This window comes from Corvus kubaryi, unplaced genomic scaffold (genome assembly GCF_017639235.1).
Source record: "Corvus kubaryi isolate FWS band 111438036 unplaced genomic scaffold, C.kubaryi_AGA036_p1.0 137, whole genome shotgun sequence".
Classification (NCBI taxonomy): domain Eukaryota; kingdom Metazoa; phylum Chordata; class Aves; order Passeriformes; family Corvidae; genus Corvus; species Corvus kubaryi.
In genome coordinates this window covers 8,491,955-8,513,183 of record NW_024580671.1, presented here as the reverse complement: position 1 = coordinate 8,513,183, position 21,229 = coordinate 8,491,955, and the positions used below count along the sequence as shown (strand labels likewise).

Genomic DNA, 21,229 nt, shown 5'->3' with positions numbered 1-21,229 from the left:
CACAGGAATTCTGCTTCGGGTTTGAGATGGAAAAATGAGACAGGAAGTAGGAAAGATGGAAGGCTGAAGAAGTAGTGGGAGATACAGGAGAAGATAGTAGGAAGCTGAGGTCCTGCTGCAGGGACTTGTAGTGGGGGCTGCAGGAGACAAGCAGGCAAAGGTGAAGATGTAGAGTAAGAGGATGAGGAATGAGCAGCAGGGCTGCTGTTCTGCCACAGGGTAGTGGCTGTGGTGAGAGACTGGGAAATCTGTGTGCAGGATTGGAAACCTGCACAGAGGGTGTGAGAAATACTGTAGACTGGTGGCAGAGGGGATGCAGCTAAAGATACAGAGCAGGGTTTAACAGGAGCTATGGGTGGGGCCACAGTCCGGAGGAAGGATGGAGAAACACTGATCTTAAGGAACCTGCTTAGCCAGTTGCCTCTGATCCCACACTGGCCCCTCAGTAGTTAAATTAGAATACTATTGTAATGCAAATAACACTTAGAGAACTTAAAGTGGCAGCCTCGTGATTGCATGAGAATGTTGGCTATGTTATACTGCAACTGAAACATCTTTCATAGAAATGTAACATCTCCTGTACTTTGTAGTTTTCCATATAGAATAATTTCCAAAAGGCATTAGTTGTATTTCACATGAATGTGTCTGGCCGGGTAGTATCTGCTAATATAAACCTGCCCTCATGCACCCTGTCACAGAATTATCTCGTAGAAAATGAGAATATCTACCACAGCATAGAGGGTGGAGCTGGCAGGACTGGGCATTTTTAGGACATAATCCATCAGCTCCAACGTCACTTGTCATCACAGGTGCCCCGACTCAGGAGACGCACCCAGTGCTGGGAATGGAAAAGCTGATGCGGGTATACAAAGCAGTGGGTTGATACCATCTGAGCAGGAAACCAGGAAAGCTGTTCTATTTAATCACTCAAATAATTTCCAAAGCCTCTCAGACTGGGTGTGGGGTGTGCAAATACTTATTATGAGCATGTGCCTCAATCCTCAAAATATCTTCTTTGAAAAAGCCTGGTGCTAACACTCAACAGACCTTGTGATTTCTGTCAAGGACGGTTACAAAGTGCCTGTCAGTGGGCAGCTGTGGTGCACAGCAGCAGTGTGCTTGGACTGAAAATGTGCTGTGGAGCTAGCGGCACATCCCAGCTAACGGGAGGTGAAGACACACAGGCACACTGGTTCTCAAAGCTCATCAGCATCAAGTATGGCCCAGCTGTTGTGTCCCAATTCAAAACACATGCTACAGTGAAACAGGTCTCATCGCATTTGCAAGGCGTTGCTGGAGGCAAACCTGATGGCGGCTGGGGCAGCCTGGACAGGAGATGCCATGGGAAGGGAGAACTCCTTCCAAAAATCTGCCAGTCAGGCAGAGGGGGGCTGGTGATATCTTGTCTCCACTGCAGCTGATGGCAAAAGTCCTGCTGTCGTCAAAGGGGTCAGGATTTCACCCTCCGTGTGCATCCTGTTGACACTGCGCCAGACTCTAAGGGACGCTGAATTGTCTGATTGTTTGGTATCTAACTTGCATTCAGTTACATTCTGTCTTTAATCCCCCTCAACATTTTTCTACTGTATTCACAAGCACACAGCTATTGGTTGCAAGAGATGAACTAACCTTGAACACAATGAAAATTTTACTGGAGGCAGAAGAGAAGCAAGGACTCCACACAAGCTTCTTTCCCAGCTACATATCACATTTCTGAGATTAATCTAGAGGCTGAAGGCCATCGGTTTTCATTAGTTTGACTGCAAGGCCTAGGTGTGATGTGAACAAATTATAATGCTTTCAGATTTGGTGAGAGAAATCTCATAATTTAAGATGTGTGAATTTGAACAACTAACATCTAACATACGCCCACAAGGATATTCTAGAGATGTTTAGAAAACAAATTTCTAGTTGATAGGATTATGCTGTCATTTTAAAAGTATTCTTCATTCCAAACCTAAGCAAAGGATTTACATTTTTTTGTGGGAATGTTCTGTAACATTTTGAATCACTAAACTTTTTCACTTTGGTGATGTCAAAAATTATAAAAACTCAACTGTTCATGTCTATATTTAGCGTAACGTTAAAACTTCTGCAACCTAGTATGAAACAGAACACAAAACAAAACATTTAATAAAAGAGAAATGGAATATCTCATTATCCACCAACAAATGTTATGAAAACAGCTGCACTTCAGAGAAACATGTATTTTGAAGGAAAACTATTCCACTGAAAAGTTTTCAATCACTTCCAATTATAACAAAGCAATTGTATATGAATTTGGGCCAATGAAAATATGGAAGCAGTACAGCAAGGCAGTAACAAGTTTAGAGCAATGAAGAGGCAGCACTGTGTCAGGAATGTAAACAGATTTCTGCAAAGGCAGTTTAGCGCATGGAGAAGAAAAAAAGCAATCAACAGAGGACCTTTAAAGATGGAAGCCCACTACAAGACAAGATAGGTTGTACTTGCTTTTTGTAGTCTGTGTTTTTTTAGTTCCAAGTTTTCTTGACCCAACCAGAGGGAACTCAGTGACTGCAAGATGGTTTGGGCTGTGATAAGGAGCTACTGCAAGGCATGGCAGACCTCACTCTCCTCATCTGCCTGAGCTGCCTTTCAGAGAAAATCAGCATGAGCCCAGGCTGCCCTTCAGTATGTGGCTGGGATGCTGCCAACCTGTGTACCTACTAAGGCATCCAGTGAGATTCTGCATTTGCCAGTCCTACAGCACTGGGCTTCTGTTATCTTTCTACATGGATTATAAATACAAGTATGAATGGGTACACATCAAGCAAATATAAAGATAGCTAGATTTTCACAGCAATATGTTCTCAAAGCAGGACTAAATGTCATAGTAGGAAACCAAGGGCTAACTCACTTACTTGGCAAAATTGTTTTATAGCGGTTTTTAGTTCCATGACTCGGGATGTCAATTTCTTTGGGATCCACAAAATTCATTGGTATTTCCTATAAAAAATAAATTAAATCAGACCGATGTTTCCAAAGGAGCCATGCAGGAAATTATCACCAGAAGGCCATCTGCTGTTACACAACTGTCTTTTAACATCAAAGTTATTAAGAAAAAAGTGGTTCCCACCTCAAGCTTATCAACACCCTTCCTTTAATAAACACAGGGACTTGCATATCGAAGGGGTGACTTCCAAGGAACACTTCTGACGAATTATTAAAAAGAAAGTTTTTATGGGATTAGGACCAAGGTTAAAATGCCCTATAGTTCCAGAAAAGTGGAGTTCAAAAGTACAGTACTGTGGCAAAAAAGAGCAATACTTTACATAACTGGGGGAGGAACTTTAAAAATAATTAAATATTAATATATGGCAAACTTATAAAAAATTTTGTGCTAAGCCCTTAACAATGAAATTCAAAGACCTCACTTGCCTTTTATTTAAACTACTAGAATGACTTAGTCTTTTGCATTCAATGACTGAAAAGTAATAAAACTCTGAAGCTATTTCTTTTGCTTCTCATTTTGATCTTTTAGTGACTGATTTACATTGCAGATGTGTGTAACTAATGTGACAGTTTCCTTTAAGTTTCAAAAATATCCAAATAATAAACTCCTCATAAAATTACTGTTTTTCAAGTTGTTTGTCAGCATGAAAAGTAAAAATCCACAAATTTTGCATTGAACAAAATGTTTAACTTGGCTTAAGGGAGGGTAAGAATAATTTTGATTTCAAAGTCCTGAAATAATGTTTTTACAGTTGAATAAAACCAACCCTTTTAAAATGGCAGGATGAAACATGTAGTGTTTTTTTCATGACTGTGGGGGATGTTTTACCAACTAAAATAATCTAGGAAATCACATTAAAAATGCTTCAGTTTACTCAAATCTTCATTGTTATGCTGAATTTTTTTTTGGCCACCATTATTTAAATTATCTTAGAGTAAGCTGGAATTTGATCTTCAGTAAATTAATACTTCTACTTAAAAGAACAGTCATAACTAGAGACTTGGAAACTTCATGCTAGCCTGGGACATTTGGCCTAAGAGAAAGTCGCATATTAAGTAATCGTCTCTTAGAGACACGTAGGAGCATGAGGAAGATCCGTTGGCTTGCATCACTGGAAAATTTACTTAAGGATTTTCCTTCAAAATGAGTTGGTTTCTACTCTAGAGGTGCAGGCCTGCCCAGTACTTTGGCACAGAAGAAATGCATGGTCACTGTCCTTCAGACCCAAGCCCTGGTCCTGCCCAGCATGACTGACCTCTGCAGGGTTTCTTTAAAGGAACAGGGATGAGGCCTCTAACAGCTTGTCAAGCATGCACCCAATAGCAGATTTTTCCATGGATTCACCAAGCAGGGGAAGCTACCCTCTCACCTTACTGCCTGAAGAGATGGCAAAGTTAAGTAAAATTTAGCTGGTTCATAATGAAATGCTGTAATTCGTTTCCACTTCCCAACTTGGCTTCTGACCATCTTACTATGTGAGGCTGCATCTGTGTTGATTTTTATTTCTCTACCTTCTCTGCCTTATCCCCGTGCATTTCATGGACCTTCTTTATTCTTCCCCTCTCCCTCACTCAGTTTCTTCCTTGATCTCTTCTTGGTCTTCAGCTGGCTCCTCAAAATAATGACTTGCTGTGTCAGGCCAGCCAAAGTGATGCTGCTAAGATACGCCTTCCTTGCAGGTACTTCACCCAATCCTTTTTCAGATCACTCTACTTCCATCCGTATGATGGCTGTCCTAAGCTCAGGATCTTCTCACTTCTAAGACTTCATTCTTGCATAAACCTCATCCCTGCTACCTCAGGTCAAACCATCTCACCTCTGTCCTGCATCTAATGCTGCTTCCTCATCCACAAACTACAAAATGAGCTCCCACACCCTCCTCATATTTGCCTCTGACTTCTACCACTTCCCAATGGTGACCTCTGTGAGACTCCTACCCTTGGCCCCTGGGCTCCAAGTTCTTCCAATCAGCCGACCTAGAGCTTCTCTAGCTCAGTTCCGGCTTAGTACAAACACCACCAGTACATGGCCTCTGAAACGCTTCCACGCTAAACTATGCACCAAGTGAGAGAGAGCAAGACACTAAGCCTGTGCCTAATGTGATCTAGGTCTGTCATCTACAGAGACTGGAAAAAGATGTGTGAGGAACAGTCCTCTGCCTGCCCAAGTGATGGTGGTTGGTGAGGGTCTTCCAGACGCCTGGCTGTCTCCCGCACTATGCCTGCTGAAATTTTTAAACAGTTCATCATTTGGTGAGTACTTACTGACAGATGCAAAAATGCCACCAAGTTGAAAACAGAAACACATTTCTCTGGGCCAACAAGGACCATTAATAACATTAATCACTTACATCCTGTAAACACTTTCTAATCAGTGGTCTCCTCCCAGTAGTAAGTACTTGTGAGTCCAAGGGCACAGACAGAAATCTGACAATACACCGTGGATCACAGCCACAGGCAAGTCACTTATTCTGAAACTGGCTGTGAGAAAAAAGAGATTATTCCAGAAAAAAAAAAATCAGGATAATATGGGGATAACGTTCCTGCTAACAGGGGAGCAAATAAGCTCAGCAGACTGCAAACAGCAGGAACATGTGCAAATTAGCATACAAACTCTGTAGCTGTATAGGCAGTATATATATATATAGTTTTTTTATTAAACATATATATTTAATTAAATATTTGCAAATAATGTATAAACTGCACACATTCATGTGCTCAGTCACTTGCATGCAATTATAGATGCATATGCATGTTGTTCATGGGCTGGTTTCCCTCTCTGAGTGATACCTTCTAATGACAGCTATTCTGGTTCACATTAGGTTTTAAATGCTGTTCATACACTTGAAGAGGTATGATTTGAATCTCTGAAGGCATTCAAAAAAATGTGGCAAAATTTAGGAAAATTCAGGCAGGTAGTCATTATACCCATGCCTCTATTTTTATGAGGACCTAATTTTATAGATTTAATGAGCTGGCACTTTCCCATTCAGGAACTGTATTTCTTGGCATTTGAGTGTTTTGGGAATAATGAATTTTATCTTCTGTCACGAACTTCAGATATTGTGTCCCTTGAAGAGTAGCAACTCAGGCCACTAAAGAAAACATATATGCTGGGCAAATTATGTTTCTTCCTCCTTCCAAATCAAGTATATTCTCCCAACCAGATATACCCAATATTTTTGTAGCATTATTAAAAAAAAGAAGAAGAAAAATCTTAATAAATATTATGGAAATATATTTTTATGGTAATTTAAAGCCTTTTATAGTAACAATAAGTAATGTCCCTTTAATTGTTCATGAAAAAAAATTGAAGAACTAAAAATAACCTGAAACTGCTCATGTTTTAGTTTTCCACTGAAAACTTTAAACATTTCTCCACTTTTTTCACATTTGGAAATTTTTCATGAGAACTAATAATACTAGTCTCCAGAACCCTGCCTTACTGTATTTCTTTAGCTAGTTAAAATGAGCTGTGTGAGCACAATGGGTGAGGGTTACATACTGCGTTCTTTGCATGCCTCAAGTTCCTACTTGAGCTGTTATCTGTATGAAGGAATACAGTAAACAGATACTGTTCAACAGCTCCATCTTAAACCACATTTTAAAAAATGGTTTAAAAACAGAATAGACAAGTCATGACCTTTTCAATAAAATTCTGTGGAAACACTGAATGGCCAAAGCCATGTTGTGCCCCCCTGAGGGACAAATAAAATGTGACTCTGTCTCCCCCAAGATGTGCATAACTGCTGTGTGAGACGATTTGGGTAAACAGGATTCTATGAGGTGCCAATCTGTCTGTACAAACTGTCTCCTAACATAGGGGGTTTAAGTATGATGAAGTTATTTCTTCTGACTTTCCTGCCTAAGCAGCAGAATGGTGGAGAACTTATGGCATAACTGGTGATAAAAGTATGTTGGATGATTGTAATTTTTCCTGGGTACACTGTCTGTCCACTTTTTGGTAGAAGAATTGAGGGACTTACTTTTCTTAAGCAAATGACTTTTACTATAAACCTTGGATTTTACAGGTAAATAAAAGGACTGCATCATACTGCATCATGCAATTATTCATAATGAAAAGCTATTTTTAGAGTAAGATGGCATCCATTTTCTATTGATTCATATGCACTAATTGGAAACAAAATGAAACCCAAGGGATCACATGCTCCGGCATGTTAATTTTAATTCCTTCCAGTTTCTCTGATTTAGATATCAGATTTCTCGATATGCAGTTTCTCTGAATCAGTTCTGGAACCCTTCCGAAAAACTGTTACCTCTGGCCCTCTGATTCCCCAGCTGCTGAAGTACAACTGCTACATTACACCTCTCCAGTTAATACATCAGTAAGTGCATACATGGACTCCTTTAGGATTCCTGGATGACTACTAGCTTACTTTTATTAATTTTATTGCTTTGTTATAGAATCCCTTCCACTAATGCTTCAATATCAGATAGAACCTCTATGATCTGCTTGAACCTATCCCTGCCATGGATGCAGGAAATTTCCTAAGTTCTTCTAGGGTCAATGCAGATGCAAATAATGGAGTCACTTCTCACCTCTTGGTTCAACTTCCCCAAATCACTTTTCTACCATTTTGATCAACAATTGATTCTTGTACTCTTTGGTAAGCTTCATGCTGTTGATCTGTTTAAAAATGAAGTTATGATTTTTTTAAAATTCAAGACCATTTTTGCCCTGCCTTACTCAGTTTTCACATTCAAGTGGCATCAGTTTATGCTCTTTTCTATCTCCCTTGTAAAAAGTGTCTCCTTTTTTCTGATAGCTTCTTTCATCTGAGGGTTTTGCAAGATCAGACTTTTTCAGGTCTTCTTAAAGTAATGTGTTGTAATTTGTTTTCCCTGATTGAGTTTTTCTGCTCTTTTTTCCACCTGGCCACTTTCTTCATTTTAGATTATTATCTCTTTTACTAATAAATACACTAATAAAACACTTCAGGGGTTTTTGTCTTGAGTATATTAGGCTGCTGTATGCCATGCTTGTTAAAGATATTTTGGACCTCGGGACATAAGTCCCTTTTGGATAGCGACTGTGGGTGTCCCTGTTTGCTCCAAAAAATAATTTACGGTGACTAAAAATTTAGTGCTCAAATTGCAAACATACATGGTGTTTACACGGGAATAAACAAAATCTCCAATTATTACCATGTTTTCTGTCATCATAGCCTTTTTGATGCCTTTGAAACTGTCACAGTGTTACCGTTCTGACTGTTTGCACTGTAGCTCTATTATAACACTTAGCCCATCTATGATGGGACTTCAAACCAAGAGGAATCTGTATTATCCATGACTGACTTATCTGTCTTTAGTGCACAAACATAAAACACCACCTTGAAACTATCTAATGTGCCCTTTGGAAATTATTTGCACCTTGACATTGAAGTGTTGCCTGATTATTTTTCCCCCACAGTTTCTGTTTTGCCACTTATGTCAAAAATCCTCATTTCAAGCATGTTGTTGAACTCACCATGAATTCTGTTTGGAGTAAATGAGAACATGCAACTGCGTCTCGAAGCTGCTGCCGTGTCAGGACGCGGCCAGCTGACTGCAGGTATTCCATCGCTACTTTTTCTCTTGGGGTTGGCACAGTGACGAAAGGTTCAACACTTCCCAAGCTGCTCATATCCAAAGTCAGTGAGACATTGGATCCTCGTCTGCATTAGAAAATAATTAAAACCGTTATATGAGACCTGTGTTACTGCAAATCCCACACTCATGAAGCTGATCCTGATTTATTTATGCGCCCTGACTTTTTCTATAGTCACTAATGGATTTGGGCATGCAAAGACTGCAAGACTGGTTTCACCGGTAGCACTGAGGGGACAGAAAACCACGTACATCCTAATTCTTCAATCTAACAACTGATGCTGCAAAAAAAGTGTGCTAGGGGGCAACTATATGAATTATTTTCAGAAGCAGAAACAGCTCCCTATATGCTACTTTATTGTTATGAATGTCAAAGTGGTATCTTGGTAAGGAAGAAATATTTCACAGAAAAAACCCAGGGGATATATTTCTAACTGATACACATAACAACATGAAATAAATTCATAGTTAAGTTAGGTGCATGTTTAAGAATTTATTGAAACTAAATATACATAATGTAGAAAAATTGACAAAAGCAGCAGAAATTAATGAAAGGCAGTGTAAACATTGTGACTACCAAGACAGTAGACAATGTCTCATGTTAGGTAGAAGGGAAGGGAGAGGCACTAAACCACAATGAATGATCTGTGTCTGAGGAGAAGGAATGGTCACAGACTTAAAAGGGGCTGTTTGGAAATGCCAAACATCTCTTGCAGGACAATCAAATTCATAACATTTCCATTTCTACAGGAAAATAAAGTTGGATTCAATGACAACTTTGAACCATGAAAATACAAATAGACTACACTTGTGTGGGTTTGGTATGAGCCCTATTCTTTTTGGGGCTTTCTCAAAACAACACTTAAGAAAACTGGCTTTCTTCATATTTTCAACCCATCAATCAAGTATTATCTACTCGACCTTTTAGCCATATTGATTGCAAAAAATCCATGCTCTGCAAATTGTGATGACTAAACACAAATTTATAGGCATCTATCAAAGTTTTTGTGTTTACTAAGCAGCAATCAGTACTAGACCGACAGATTCAGCTTGCTGAACTGGACTACAGATGCCCAGCTCAGTTAACATTTACCAAGCAGCTATACACATACAGAGATATGAGAACACCAGTTTGATTCCTACCTCTGCACATTATTGTCTCTCCATTAAGGGGTGCTTACAGGGAAGTTCTTTGAAGTCTTAGTTACTCTATCATGCTTGAATATACACAAAGGTAACATAAGATTGTCTCAAGTCTCTCCTAATAGTCATCCTGCCAGATCAGTACACAACTCTACGCCTTGCCCATTTGTAAAATCACATATGCCAATGATTAACCATTTACTGGATAATCTATTATCCAGCGCTTCCAGTTTTTCTACTAAAACTCTGCTTGGTTGGGTGCATTTCTCATCTGCAGGAGAACTGCTGGGAGAGTGTGACTGCACACCTCTCTGAACACTGGATGTTAAGATACAATTGTCCCTTTTACAGTAATACCATGTATTATTATAAATATAATACTGATATCATCTGATAGTATCTGTGAGGCAAGTGCTATTCCCCCCAATATCGGGGGAATGCTTTCCTCTATAGAATCACAGAATCATTAAGGTTGGAAAAGATCTCTAAGACTGCTGAGTCCAACCTTTGATTGAGCACCACCATGCCAACTAAACCAGAGCATTAAGTGCCATGTCCAATTGTTTCTCAAACACTTTCAGGGACAGTGACTCCACCACCTTCCTGGACAGCCCGTTCCAATTCTTGACAACCCTTTCAGTGAAAAAATTCTTCCTAACTTCCACCCTGAGTCTCCCCTGGTGCAGCTTGAAGCTATTTCCTCTTGTCTGTTGCTCATGGCTTGGGAGAAGAGGTTGACCTCCTTTCAGGCAGTTATAGAGCACAATAAGGTGTCCTCTGAGTCTCCTTTTCTCCAGGCTAAAGATCCTCAGCTCCCTCAGCCTTTCACAGGACTAGTGCTCCTCCCCCAGCTCCATTGCCCTTCTCTGAACATGCTCCAGCACCTCAATGTCCTTCTTGTAGTGAGACGCCCAAAACTGGATACAGGACTCAAGGTGTGGCCTCACCAGAGCTGAGTGAAGGGAGTCAGTCATTGAAGGGGGTCCTGCTGACCACACTATTCCTGACACAGGCCAGGACACCACTGACCTTCTTGGCCAGCTGGGCACATGCTGGATCATGTTCAGCTCCTGTTGACCAGCATCCCCAGGTCCTTTTCTGCTGCGCAGCTTCCAGCCACTTTGCCCCAGCCTGTGGAGCTGCACAGGTTTCTTGTGACACAAGTGCAGGACCTGGCACTTCACCTCGTTGAACCTCATACACATCAGCAGATGCTTCAATGATTTTATTTTAAATTAAGCGATTTCTATCATGTCAGTCTGCATGAATAAAAATTACTTCAGACACTCACCTGTCACTTAGCAAAGCTCAAAGCAACAATGTCCAAGAGACAAGACCACCTGGTGGAATAGGTGAATCTCACATTGTGCCATTTTGTTCACAAGCCTATTTCAGCTTAGGTGATGGGTGGGCGGCAGCAAGAGCTTTGCTGCCCAGGCCTGCAGATGGTAACAGTGAGTCAGCAGTGGGTGTCTGGCTGCCTCCAGGGGTAGATGGGGACAATTTCTGTTGGCACAGGGAAGTGGGTGGGATATGATTCTGCTGATTTTGCTAGAAGGTAGGCTGAAGTGAAGTAGCATCCTGAGCAAAAAATGAGGGTAAGTGGTACATGCACAGACTACCAGTAGTGCTCTGTGCCTCGTGGCACAGCCTGCATGGTACTGGAACCCCAGGCAGCAGTACCAGCATTCACACCCAAATCCAGAGCTGTTACAGTCTGGGAAGTGGGCACACCATAGTGGCTGCTCTCAGATGGACCCCGCAGGAGGGTGCTGGCTCACATGCCCATGCATTTCCCTGGGGACTGCTCCAGCCTGTGGGGGGAAATCAGTTCCCAGCTTCACACCACTGCTCAAGGAAAACATCCTGTTAGACCTTTCTGTCACAAAACCCCTCCTGCGCAAGCACCTTTTCTGACCATGCCTAGCAATTTATTCCATGGAAAAAGGCAGTCCCTCAAACAGGTGGCTCTGAGTGCATATATTGCAAATCCAATCTTTTGAAAACCATCCAGAAATCCACAGAAGAGCTGTGCAATGAATCCCTCCAAATCTGTTTAGGCTACCTTTGGTTGAGAAATGGGTAGCAATTTAGATCCAGACATACTTCTGGGAGAGCCTACTGGGATTTCCTAATATAGAGGAAAAGTATTCCCATTGTCCAGCAACAAAGTACAGTGAAAATGTTAATATTTTCTTTGGCTTTTACATTGTTATAACTGACAGTCTTGGCAACAGGGCGATTTCCTTTTTAACAACAACAAAAAAATATACCTGATCTAATTATAACTGTGAGTTTACAGCTTTTACCATTTATGGGGATTATTGATGAACACTGGTCTTGAGGATCTTACTTACTCTGGAAAGAAGAACCAGTTCTTAGATGCACATCTAATACATTAAAAGGTACACATTGAATAAAAACTGAATATAGAGCAATCTTCTTAGAAGTTCATAAGAGGACATATAGTGGATCAGAGTTCTAAAGGTAATTCTTCCATAAATATGGGGATCTCAAAAAACCCTTTTGAAGTAGTATTCTTCAACTAATAAAATTTTTAAAATAATGTTTACATACTTTAGAAATGCTATAACCAGTATTAGTGTTAATCACACATACTTCTTTATTGCATTCTTTATGCTGAGGAATAGGGCTGAAAACAGAACGTATTGCATTAGAAGATGAGGGAGAGCCTGAACCACCATGTGTTTGTATGTTCTAATAGAAGATGCTTATAGTCTCAGGTCTTCCTCTAGACTCTCTGGATTCTCTATGTTCCTTTAATAGTTAAATTCTTCACTCTCTGTTGAAGAATAGAAAGCAAGAATTCTCTTTTACTACCTGGATGGAAAGAGGTTACCTGTTGAGCTCACCTTTTCCAATCTTACTAGGAGGGACTGCACAAGGCTGGCCACAGAGCAGTAAGGAAGTACCACCTAAAACAAAGCCCATGTTTGGTAACTATCCCTTGCCTACGTTAGGTTTTGAATAAGGAAATCACAGTCAGGCCAAAGACACTTCAAGTCTGACAGCTTATTTTACTTGGAGATAAACACACAAATATATATATATACATAGATATATATTTATCTCCTGACTGTTATTTTTCCACCTCAAATTAGAGTAAGGGAACCATACACATGGGTTTTCCCTTATTTCCCCTGGCCAAGCTTTTTTTACCTTTTAAATAACTTTATATTCTTTATGTCCCCTATGTGAATAGTCTGGGCCAAATAAGGGAAGATTTTGTTATGATACACCTACCCCAGCATCCTCTCGAGGTTGTGTCTTGATGGGGAAGAGCACCATGTGAGGAATCTGAGGAATTGTAAACATTCATGACAACATTATATTAAAATTGTCAGGAGACTAACTCTTATGAAGTTCCACCAGCTGGGACAGCCACCTCATCACTGGTACGTGAATAGTGCAATCAGGAAACCACTTGTGTCTGTGTATTGTCTGGAATCCCAGAGGGGGGTCTTACTAACATACTCGCAGGTCTCTTTTCAGTTGGATAATAGGAACAAGTCCACTGACAAGAATTCACTGGAGTATTTTAAATAATACATTTATAGAAGCAGATTTTATTACAAGGCATGATAAAATAAAAATTTTAAAAGGAATGTTTGTTTGAAAAGTGTTGAAAGGAAGCTCCACCTGTCCACGTTGGAGGACCACCAGGTTACTAAAGCCCTATTAATCATTACTGAGGTAATTTCCAGGTCTTCCCTGACCCTAAAATTAAGCCATAGATGTTGATTATGAAAATCCAATTGCCTGACACGTTTTCCCAGTTGTTTATTTAAGTTGAGTAATTTCTTTAAATACACATTCCCATGTTTATTCAGCACTCCTGGAAAATGCAACACCCAGATTCCTGAGCCCCGGCCTCTCATTCTCTCTAGTGGTTTTGGAAGCAGCGGTGATGGCTGCTGCCCTCTAGGAGTCACTGCCCTCTGACCTCAGAACTACGGACATGGGAGGTGCTTCCTCCTGTGCCATCGGTCCTCCGTCCCCCAGCCGAGCTGCTGTGCAGCTCAGGAGGGAGCTGGGTCAGGCATGTGGGTGGAAGAAAGTCAATAATTAGCATGAAGAGTGGAGCTGGATGCAGTTGCTGGGGAGAGAGTTTGCTTCGGGTCCTCAGATGCTGCTTGTACCAGGGAACACTACACAGGGCTACTCTCCCTGGGTTTTACTGAAGGGAAATCACCACAGTTGCCCCGTGCCTTTTCTTTCTCTGGTGCTCACAGATTAGGCCTAAACATGGGTCCTGAGTCTCTCACCTTGCAGGTCCATCTCGTTAGCAAATGCACTGAATGAAGGTGGGGTTTGCTCTGCTATAATTGCACTGGGAGAGCACAACTAGGCACATGCTTCCCAGCACTTACTCCCTTACTGCTGCCAGACTTCACTTGCATATCTAGTTTTATGTTTCAGTAGAGCAATTCAAAGGGAAAAAAAGTATGTTTGGAAAAAAGAACAATGGAAAAAATACAGGTCTCAGCTTTCTTTCTGCTTTTAGCAAAATAGCTAAGAGAAAACATGGTCATGTAGATGAACTAATGTGATATGTAAAACTCTAGTAGAATGTGAAAAGTACAGTAAATTAGAAAAGGACTTAGTATTGTTATTAATCCTCAATACCAATAGAAAATAAATAAAAATAGGAAACTGTGGCTTCATCAAGAAAAATCAGTGCTGGAAAAAGGAAAAGTAGAAAAGCAGGAGTACAGAAAGGTTAAAATAATCTTTTCAAATGACTGAAGATATTGCTGTTTTCTTCCTGCCTTGGGCAAATAGTAATATGGGTCATCTAATAAACAACTGAGACATTTCTTCACAAATGAAGATCTATAATATCCATTACAGACAGTCCTGAGAAGGTTAAGAGATTACTCTCATTTGAAGCAAGATATACTTTGATAAGTTTTAAAGTAACATTCACAGTACTGTTAAATAGTTGTTTCTAATGCATAAGAACAATTTCTATATTTTTCAAAAGTGCATAAATAAGATTCTTGCTCTATACTTGGTATCCTGAAATATATATCCACCATGTGCTGCTGATACTACTGGACATCTTGGGAAAGTAGGGCTGGATGAGAGTATGGTTACATTAATGGGTGTGATAATCTCTTGATTTTCTTCTGAGCATCAGCAAACTATCTCAAATGAGTCTAAGAATACAATAAAAATCCATTATTGACCATCCCAATTTAAAATATGAAGATATATTTTTTTCTTACATCTACATTCTTTTCTTGGAAATGTAGAGCTCATAAGTTTCAGTTTTCTGTTGTGCTGCAGCACATATTACAGAATATTCTGATAGAAAACCCCATGAGTTCTGATAGTATACAATACCCATTAATGTAATTATCTTGCTATTTACTCTTACTTTCCACAAAGGTTAATCAATATCATCAGTATTAGTTTGAGAAAATGATGAATTAAAAATCGTTAGGTAAGTATGTGAATGTCATCCTAACACATAAATATTTGCACACGGTATTTATTGCACATACTGTACTTTTAATTTTTACACTCCCAGGTGCCCTAAGAAGCACTAATATACAGATGCCATGCTTGGCAGACCCACAGCGAAAACTCAGTCTCCCAAATGCTCTCTGCTTTACCTGCTAACACTTCTGAGAGTTTCACTTGAACAAGAGCTGTGGCTTTTAGGAACCACTCTGACCTGAGGTTATTCACACTTTTCAACAAACCAAAACTGTGTCACACCCCAGACTGAAGTACTCAAAAATCAGAAGTTGAGATCAGCCAACTAACAAGGCCAAAAGAGAATTTACTTTGCATTATGACCAGTCTAAATTGATAGAGCCTGATACCTTGAAGGATCTGCTCTGCTCAGCTCATGTTTGGTTATTTTGCAGCTACTTTATTATGCATGAAAATAAAAAATTCAGGACCTTAGTTCCACCTTCAGCACTTGGGTGTGCAGTAGGTCAAGACTTGATCTTCCCCACTCTCCTGCTATCCCCTGACACACCAGTGCTACTTAAACCACCAGAAACTACCCACTGACTTCTCATTACGCATGGGAACAGTAAATCTCTCTTTTCCTATGGCTTCCTGGCCTCATTTCCAAGACCTTATTCCTCTCACAGATAAACTTTCCTCTAGCTCTGATTTTTCCTTTCCAGAGAGGAGATCCTGGAAAGACAGGTAGATTTTAGCTGAATTTTCCACAAACATGCTTAACAATTAAGTGGTTAATATTACTGGTATTTATGTAATTTCTACTCTGGCTTGCAGACATCTGCACCTGAGACAAATCCTGTAGCCATTGGTGTGAGCAGCCCCATCTCACCAAACCAAGGACCTCATTTACAGAGGCTAATTGGATATAACACTGAAGCTAATACCTATCACCTGAAAGCCATAGATGGAATATATTTAAGCTCAGGACTCTAAGAAAGGCAATAGTATGAAGTATGCATCTTCTTGGGAAGAATATCTGCTATTTCTGGTCATGTTTGCTCTGTCACACAGCTCTCCTCACAGTTATTCCAGTGTTGTGTTTTTATTTTTCTCTATTTATTTGTCACTCAAAACACTGATGCTTTCTGACTCTGAGGAAGGGGTCTGGAAATGATGACAGTAAGCTGTGTACCTACTGAAAGAAGAAGAGGAATATATGGCTGCTGTGAGGCAAGTCTTCCAATCATCTATGGCCTCCCAGCTACAAAAAATCACCTGGCAGCATGTTCTATTACTCTCTGAGTCCACAGAAACTGATCTGGAGCCTCAGTGATGAAGTTTAAACAGCTTTTTTGAAAACTGGAGGCATTTCATGTTCTCTCCGGAGGGTCTGATCTTGTTCCCACAGCCATGAGCGAGTGCAGGCCAATACATCCAGTGCTAAGTTGCAAACAATTCTCAGGATCTACTCACAGCTCAGCAGGTCAAAATGAGCTGAGGAAACGGTTTTGACAAGTACTTCTGGATTAAGTTTTAAGCAATCAGTATCTGGTTAGGACAGGAATGGCTCAATATCCTGTAGAGGAAAACAGCTGACATGAGTGTAGTTTCAACTTTCCCTCTTTTAATCAGGCCTTCTAATGTTCTGCCAATTCACTCCTGTTCTGCCCTCGATAAGGCAATGCTGCTCAGCTACGGGAACTGACTGTTCAAAAATGCAAAGCTTAAACAGCCTCCAATCTTTTCCTGTAGATTATTTCTACAATCAAATTGCATTTTGTCACGCAAACTCATCTCTTCAATAAAATTTGAATGGCAACATAAAGCTCTGTCTCTGTTTCATAGTCACATATGTGCCTGCAGCATGAGTGAAAATTGAGTTAAATGTTCAGAAGTAAAAATAAATGAAGATGCTAATTTGTTGTGCCTATTTGAGCTGTTTATTCCAAGAGCTGAACAAATGTTTACAAATTTGTGGTTAATTTTCTTTAGATGGTAGATCTTTAATTGAATGCAGTCTTGCTCACTACTGTTCTTATTGGCTTGCATTGCAGCATTGCTCTATTTCATATTGGAGGCCTCATTGCACAAACTTACTGGATGACCTGTTCTCTCTCTGATTACTGCACATGCTAATTTAAACCAAGCTACAGTGAATATAAGCAAAAGGAGTTAAAAGAATAGGAAGAAGGAAAAGAGAATGGAGAGTAATAATTATTGACTACTAGGGCTGCACATATTAAATAAATGCACAACTTAAGGAGCTCAAATAATGCATTTATTTAAGGTAAGCCAACAAGGACTGTTAAAAAACCTCCACATATTCTGTCTGCTCTATATTTTGCTTAAAAGAAAAAAAGCAATTTGGAAAATATTTTTGTCATACTTGCATGAGTTTCCCCTCTATGCTTCCAGTTCATAAATACCTCTGTGACACCTTGGAGGAGCTGTAGCCATGTACCACCATTGCCAATTCAGATCTCTTATCCAGGTGCAAAACTTTTCCCAAATCATCCAAGGCCCACTTCTTTGCTGAGCACTATATCATGCCTACAGGGTGCTTGCCTGCATTACACAGAGAACAGCCTATCTAGGAAAACTGATTTAATCAGTGAGGATGGAGAGGTGCAACACTACAGCAATAGCTTCGGGGAAGTGGTTTTTTAAGACTATTTAACTGACATTTTATGCTATTTAGTTGGTATGTAATTAAATAAATGAATAATGGATCTTGTATTTTTCATCTTTCAGATGAAAAAAATGTTGGTTTAGGTTTTTTTCATAAGAGAAGCCTTAGGTAAGTCAATTTAGCTTCATGTATTCCATAATAATTAATGTCTTAAGCACAAATTCTACTTCCATCCTGCAACCGCTGCTCATTTAAGGAATATAATCTACAACCCTTAAATCCAAACAAGCAAACATATAATCTATTTGCACATTAATGTCCTTCAATACTCTTTTGAGGCTTTAACCAAAACCAGCTGACCTGGAAAAAGACATGGGCAGAAATATTCTTAATGTAAATGGGCAGTATCTTCAGACAGTACCAGTAAGAGAAAATTATTTTTTATTGTGACTTGAAGACTAATCAGTACAATGAGTTCTTTCCTGGTGAGTTTGCCATTTGGGAAAGACAGGAAGGAACATCTGGGAAAAGAGGCGTTTACTACACCCTGTCAACCTTAAGATAATAAAAAAGCACATTCCTTGTTTATTTGACTTGGTCGTCATTATCTTTAAACTACTGCAAGTGTCATATGGAAGATTTCTAAGCAGACAAATGAATTGTTAGTGCACTTTGAAGAAATAACTGAACAGCAGCACTTTCTGAAGAAAACCTCCAGACTCACAATGTTGCTCAACAGAGCTGCGCCACCTATGGACGTTTCCAAAGGGAGCCGGCAGAACAGCTCCGCTCAGTCACAGTGGACGAAGCATCTCAGGCTGCCTGTACAAACCCCAAATCCTTGTAGCACTGGAACACAGTTCCATTTCCAGGGTGACTAATGTGTCTAAGCTGTACAATGAATTGATGAGATTTAAGCTCTTAGAGACAGAACCCACATATGTGCTCTTAGATCTGCCATTTATCTGCTTCTAAATTCTCCAGACCTGACACCTAAGCTACATATATAAACCTTTCTCTCTTTCCAGCTTTTTTTTTCTTGATCCACTTTCATACTCTGGCTTTGTTTTCTATGGGAAGGCTTGCTCAAACAAGTATATTAATGTGAGAAGTGCCTGCATTCCCTTTGAAAATAAAGTTTAGGAAATCCACTTAGGCTTGCAATTTGAAACAGAGCAATGTTTAAATGCTTTTAAGACAATTTCAAATGTCTGCATGACAAGGTGTACTTTATCTTGCACTTCAGAGGTTAGGTAGACCTTTAAAGGAGACATTGCCAAGCTGTGCAGTCTCATTTAGGGCTGAACACCTGACAAGGAACAGACAAGTAAGTGAATTGGAGCTCTTTTCTACAGAGCTCAGCAGATCCCTTGAAGTCCATGGCCCTGGACTGCCTTCATCAGAGACATTCCTATAGGGGGCTGCCTAGGCAGGGCTCTAGAAAAGGGAAATGCATCTGTACCTGCACCCAGAGATGAAGGCCAGAGCGAAGGCTTTCTGATCTACTCTTTCTCATATACACCATCAATGAGTAAGAACAGATTAAAAAATTCACAGTGAAATAATGACAATTGCTTCAGATTCACTGTCCTCTATTAGCAAAGAATTCATGGCATCGAGAAACTTACAGAGTTTGATTTAAATTCACTTCTATGAATTTGAATAAGGGAGGGAAAAGTGAGGATTCTGACAAAAGTAGCATTCCTCTAAATGCGCATTGCATTATGAAATAATGAGAAAAGAGAGAAGTTGTATCTGAAAGATAAACTGAACTCAGTCCCAAACTGATCTCCACCCCATCTATCTCAGCACAAATGCTTCCAACACACAGGGCTTCATATGGCTACTGATGTAATATGGGTCAGGTTAACATACACTGAAGGCAGTAATGTAGAATATGAAAATAAATTTGGTGTACTTTGTAAGGCCAAAGATTGTCCAGTATCCTGTTTCCAATAGCAAGAGGAGGTTTAGGGAAAGCACGCAAGACAAAGCAAGCAGGAATTATTGATTACTTAATTGATACTGTTACTTATTTTTACTATGTTCTCCATCTTCTGGCAATCTGTAGTTTAGGAACGTCCTGAACCAAAGGGTGCTTCCCCATCTTTGTGCCTGGTGTTTCTCTTCTGTAGTTTTTCCTTCAGACAGCTTTCTTAGCCCACCTTATGACCTCTGCACTGACCCAGGATGATGAGCTCTGTAGCCAGGAGCCAGGCAATAGTGAGCACTATACATGGGGACTAGAGGGGTATTTAAACCATCTGCACTTGTGAAAATACTTGTGATGAAGCAGAAAACATTTTTTTTTAATATAATCTTATCAGTAAATTGCAAACACACTCTCAGTAGCTACAGGATTAACTTGAGGATTAATTACAATACCAGCTTTCTGCTTTACACAATGCTGCCTTCTTTTGCAAACCTACTCAGTATTGTGCTCTGTGGGCCAAACTCTCTTCCCAGATACGTCTATAAATCCACTGAGGCCAAACAAGCTAGACAGAGTCTGAAGTGAAACAAGCCCATGCAAATTGCATTTGTTAACTATTGTGTACTTTTCTACCGTTCTCATTGTTTTCCTTCACTTCTTGTAAGACTGTGCTTTTAGGTCCACTATCAAATCCAGAGAAAGGAACTGAAAGCCTCTGGACTATGCAGCAGTCTCCCAGTGGAATTTTTTATGACTCAGGAAGGATTTGAGACATCTCAAAAACAGGAGATGCGGCTGTCAGGGGATGGTGGGAAGCAGAAGAGTCAGCCTTGGCAGAGGGGCAAACTTGGCTGCCTCCTGCCCAGCACCAGCCCCATCTCTTGCTTTCCAGGGAGCTGCCATTGGTCATCCTGAAGCACTGGGACTGAATTCCCTAGAGAAACATTGTACTTAACGACATTTTTCTGTGTGGGAATTATATACACTACTTCCCCTTCTGATGCCTATCGCATATTTGAGCGGTCATTTGAAGTTGCTGTGTTCTGTTTTGCTCCTGTTAAAAAATCATAGTATTAACATAACAGGGATAATTATAGATACCATAAATTAATAACAATACACTCTGTTTGTTAGCATCAAAGTACATTCTTTGATAGAGAACATAAGGAAAGTCCCTGTCCCAGAAAGAAATATCACTTTTGTAGCTTCTTATAGACTCCCCTGGTTAGAGAAATTAATGGAGAGTTCAAAGCCAAGGTATTTCATGAAGATAGGCACTGATTTGCAATAACATATTGGATCACTTAACCAATTAATATCCCACTTGTCTTGGGATGAAAATCATAAAAAGAGTTCCTGAAATGTCTTGGAAACTCAGCTAAGGTTCAAAGTCTAACTACACGGGTGCATCAGCTTGCATTTGATGGTATCAAAGCAGACAAATAACTCCAGCAAGAGCCTGGCTGAAATCTCAGTGTTGTGCGGAATCAGCTCTGCCT

General features: G+C 40.0%; 1 protein-coding gene across 3 annotated transcripts in view; it reads right to left on the bottom strand.

Moving 5' to 3' along the window:
- Positions 1–21,229, bottom strand: part of PTPRR (protein tyrosine phosphatase receptor type R) — a 140,914-nt gene that overhangs the window by 22,407 nt on the left and 97,278 nt on the right. For all 3 annotated transcript variants that reach the window (XM_042017769.1, XM_042017768.1, XM_042017770.1), the window contains 2 exons: positions 8,462–8,648; positions 2,883–2,967 (listed from right to left, as the gene is read on the bottom strand). In XM_042017769.1, the coding sequence (XP_041873703.1) occupies positions 2,883–2,967; positions 8,462–8,648 (272 nt within the window). The remainder of the gene's footprint in view (positions 1–2,882; positions 2,968–8,461; positions 8,649–21,229) is intronic.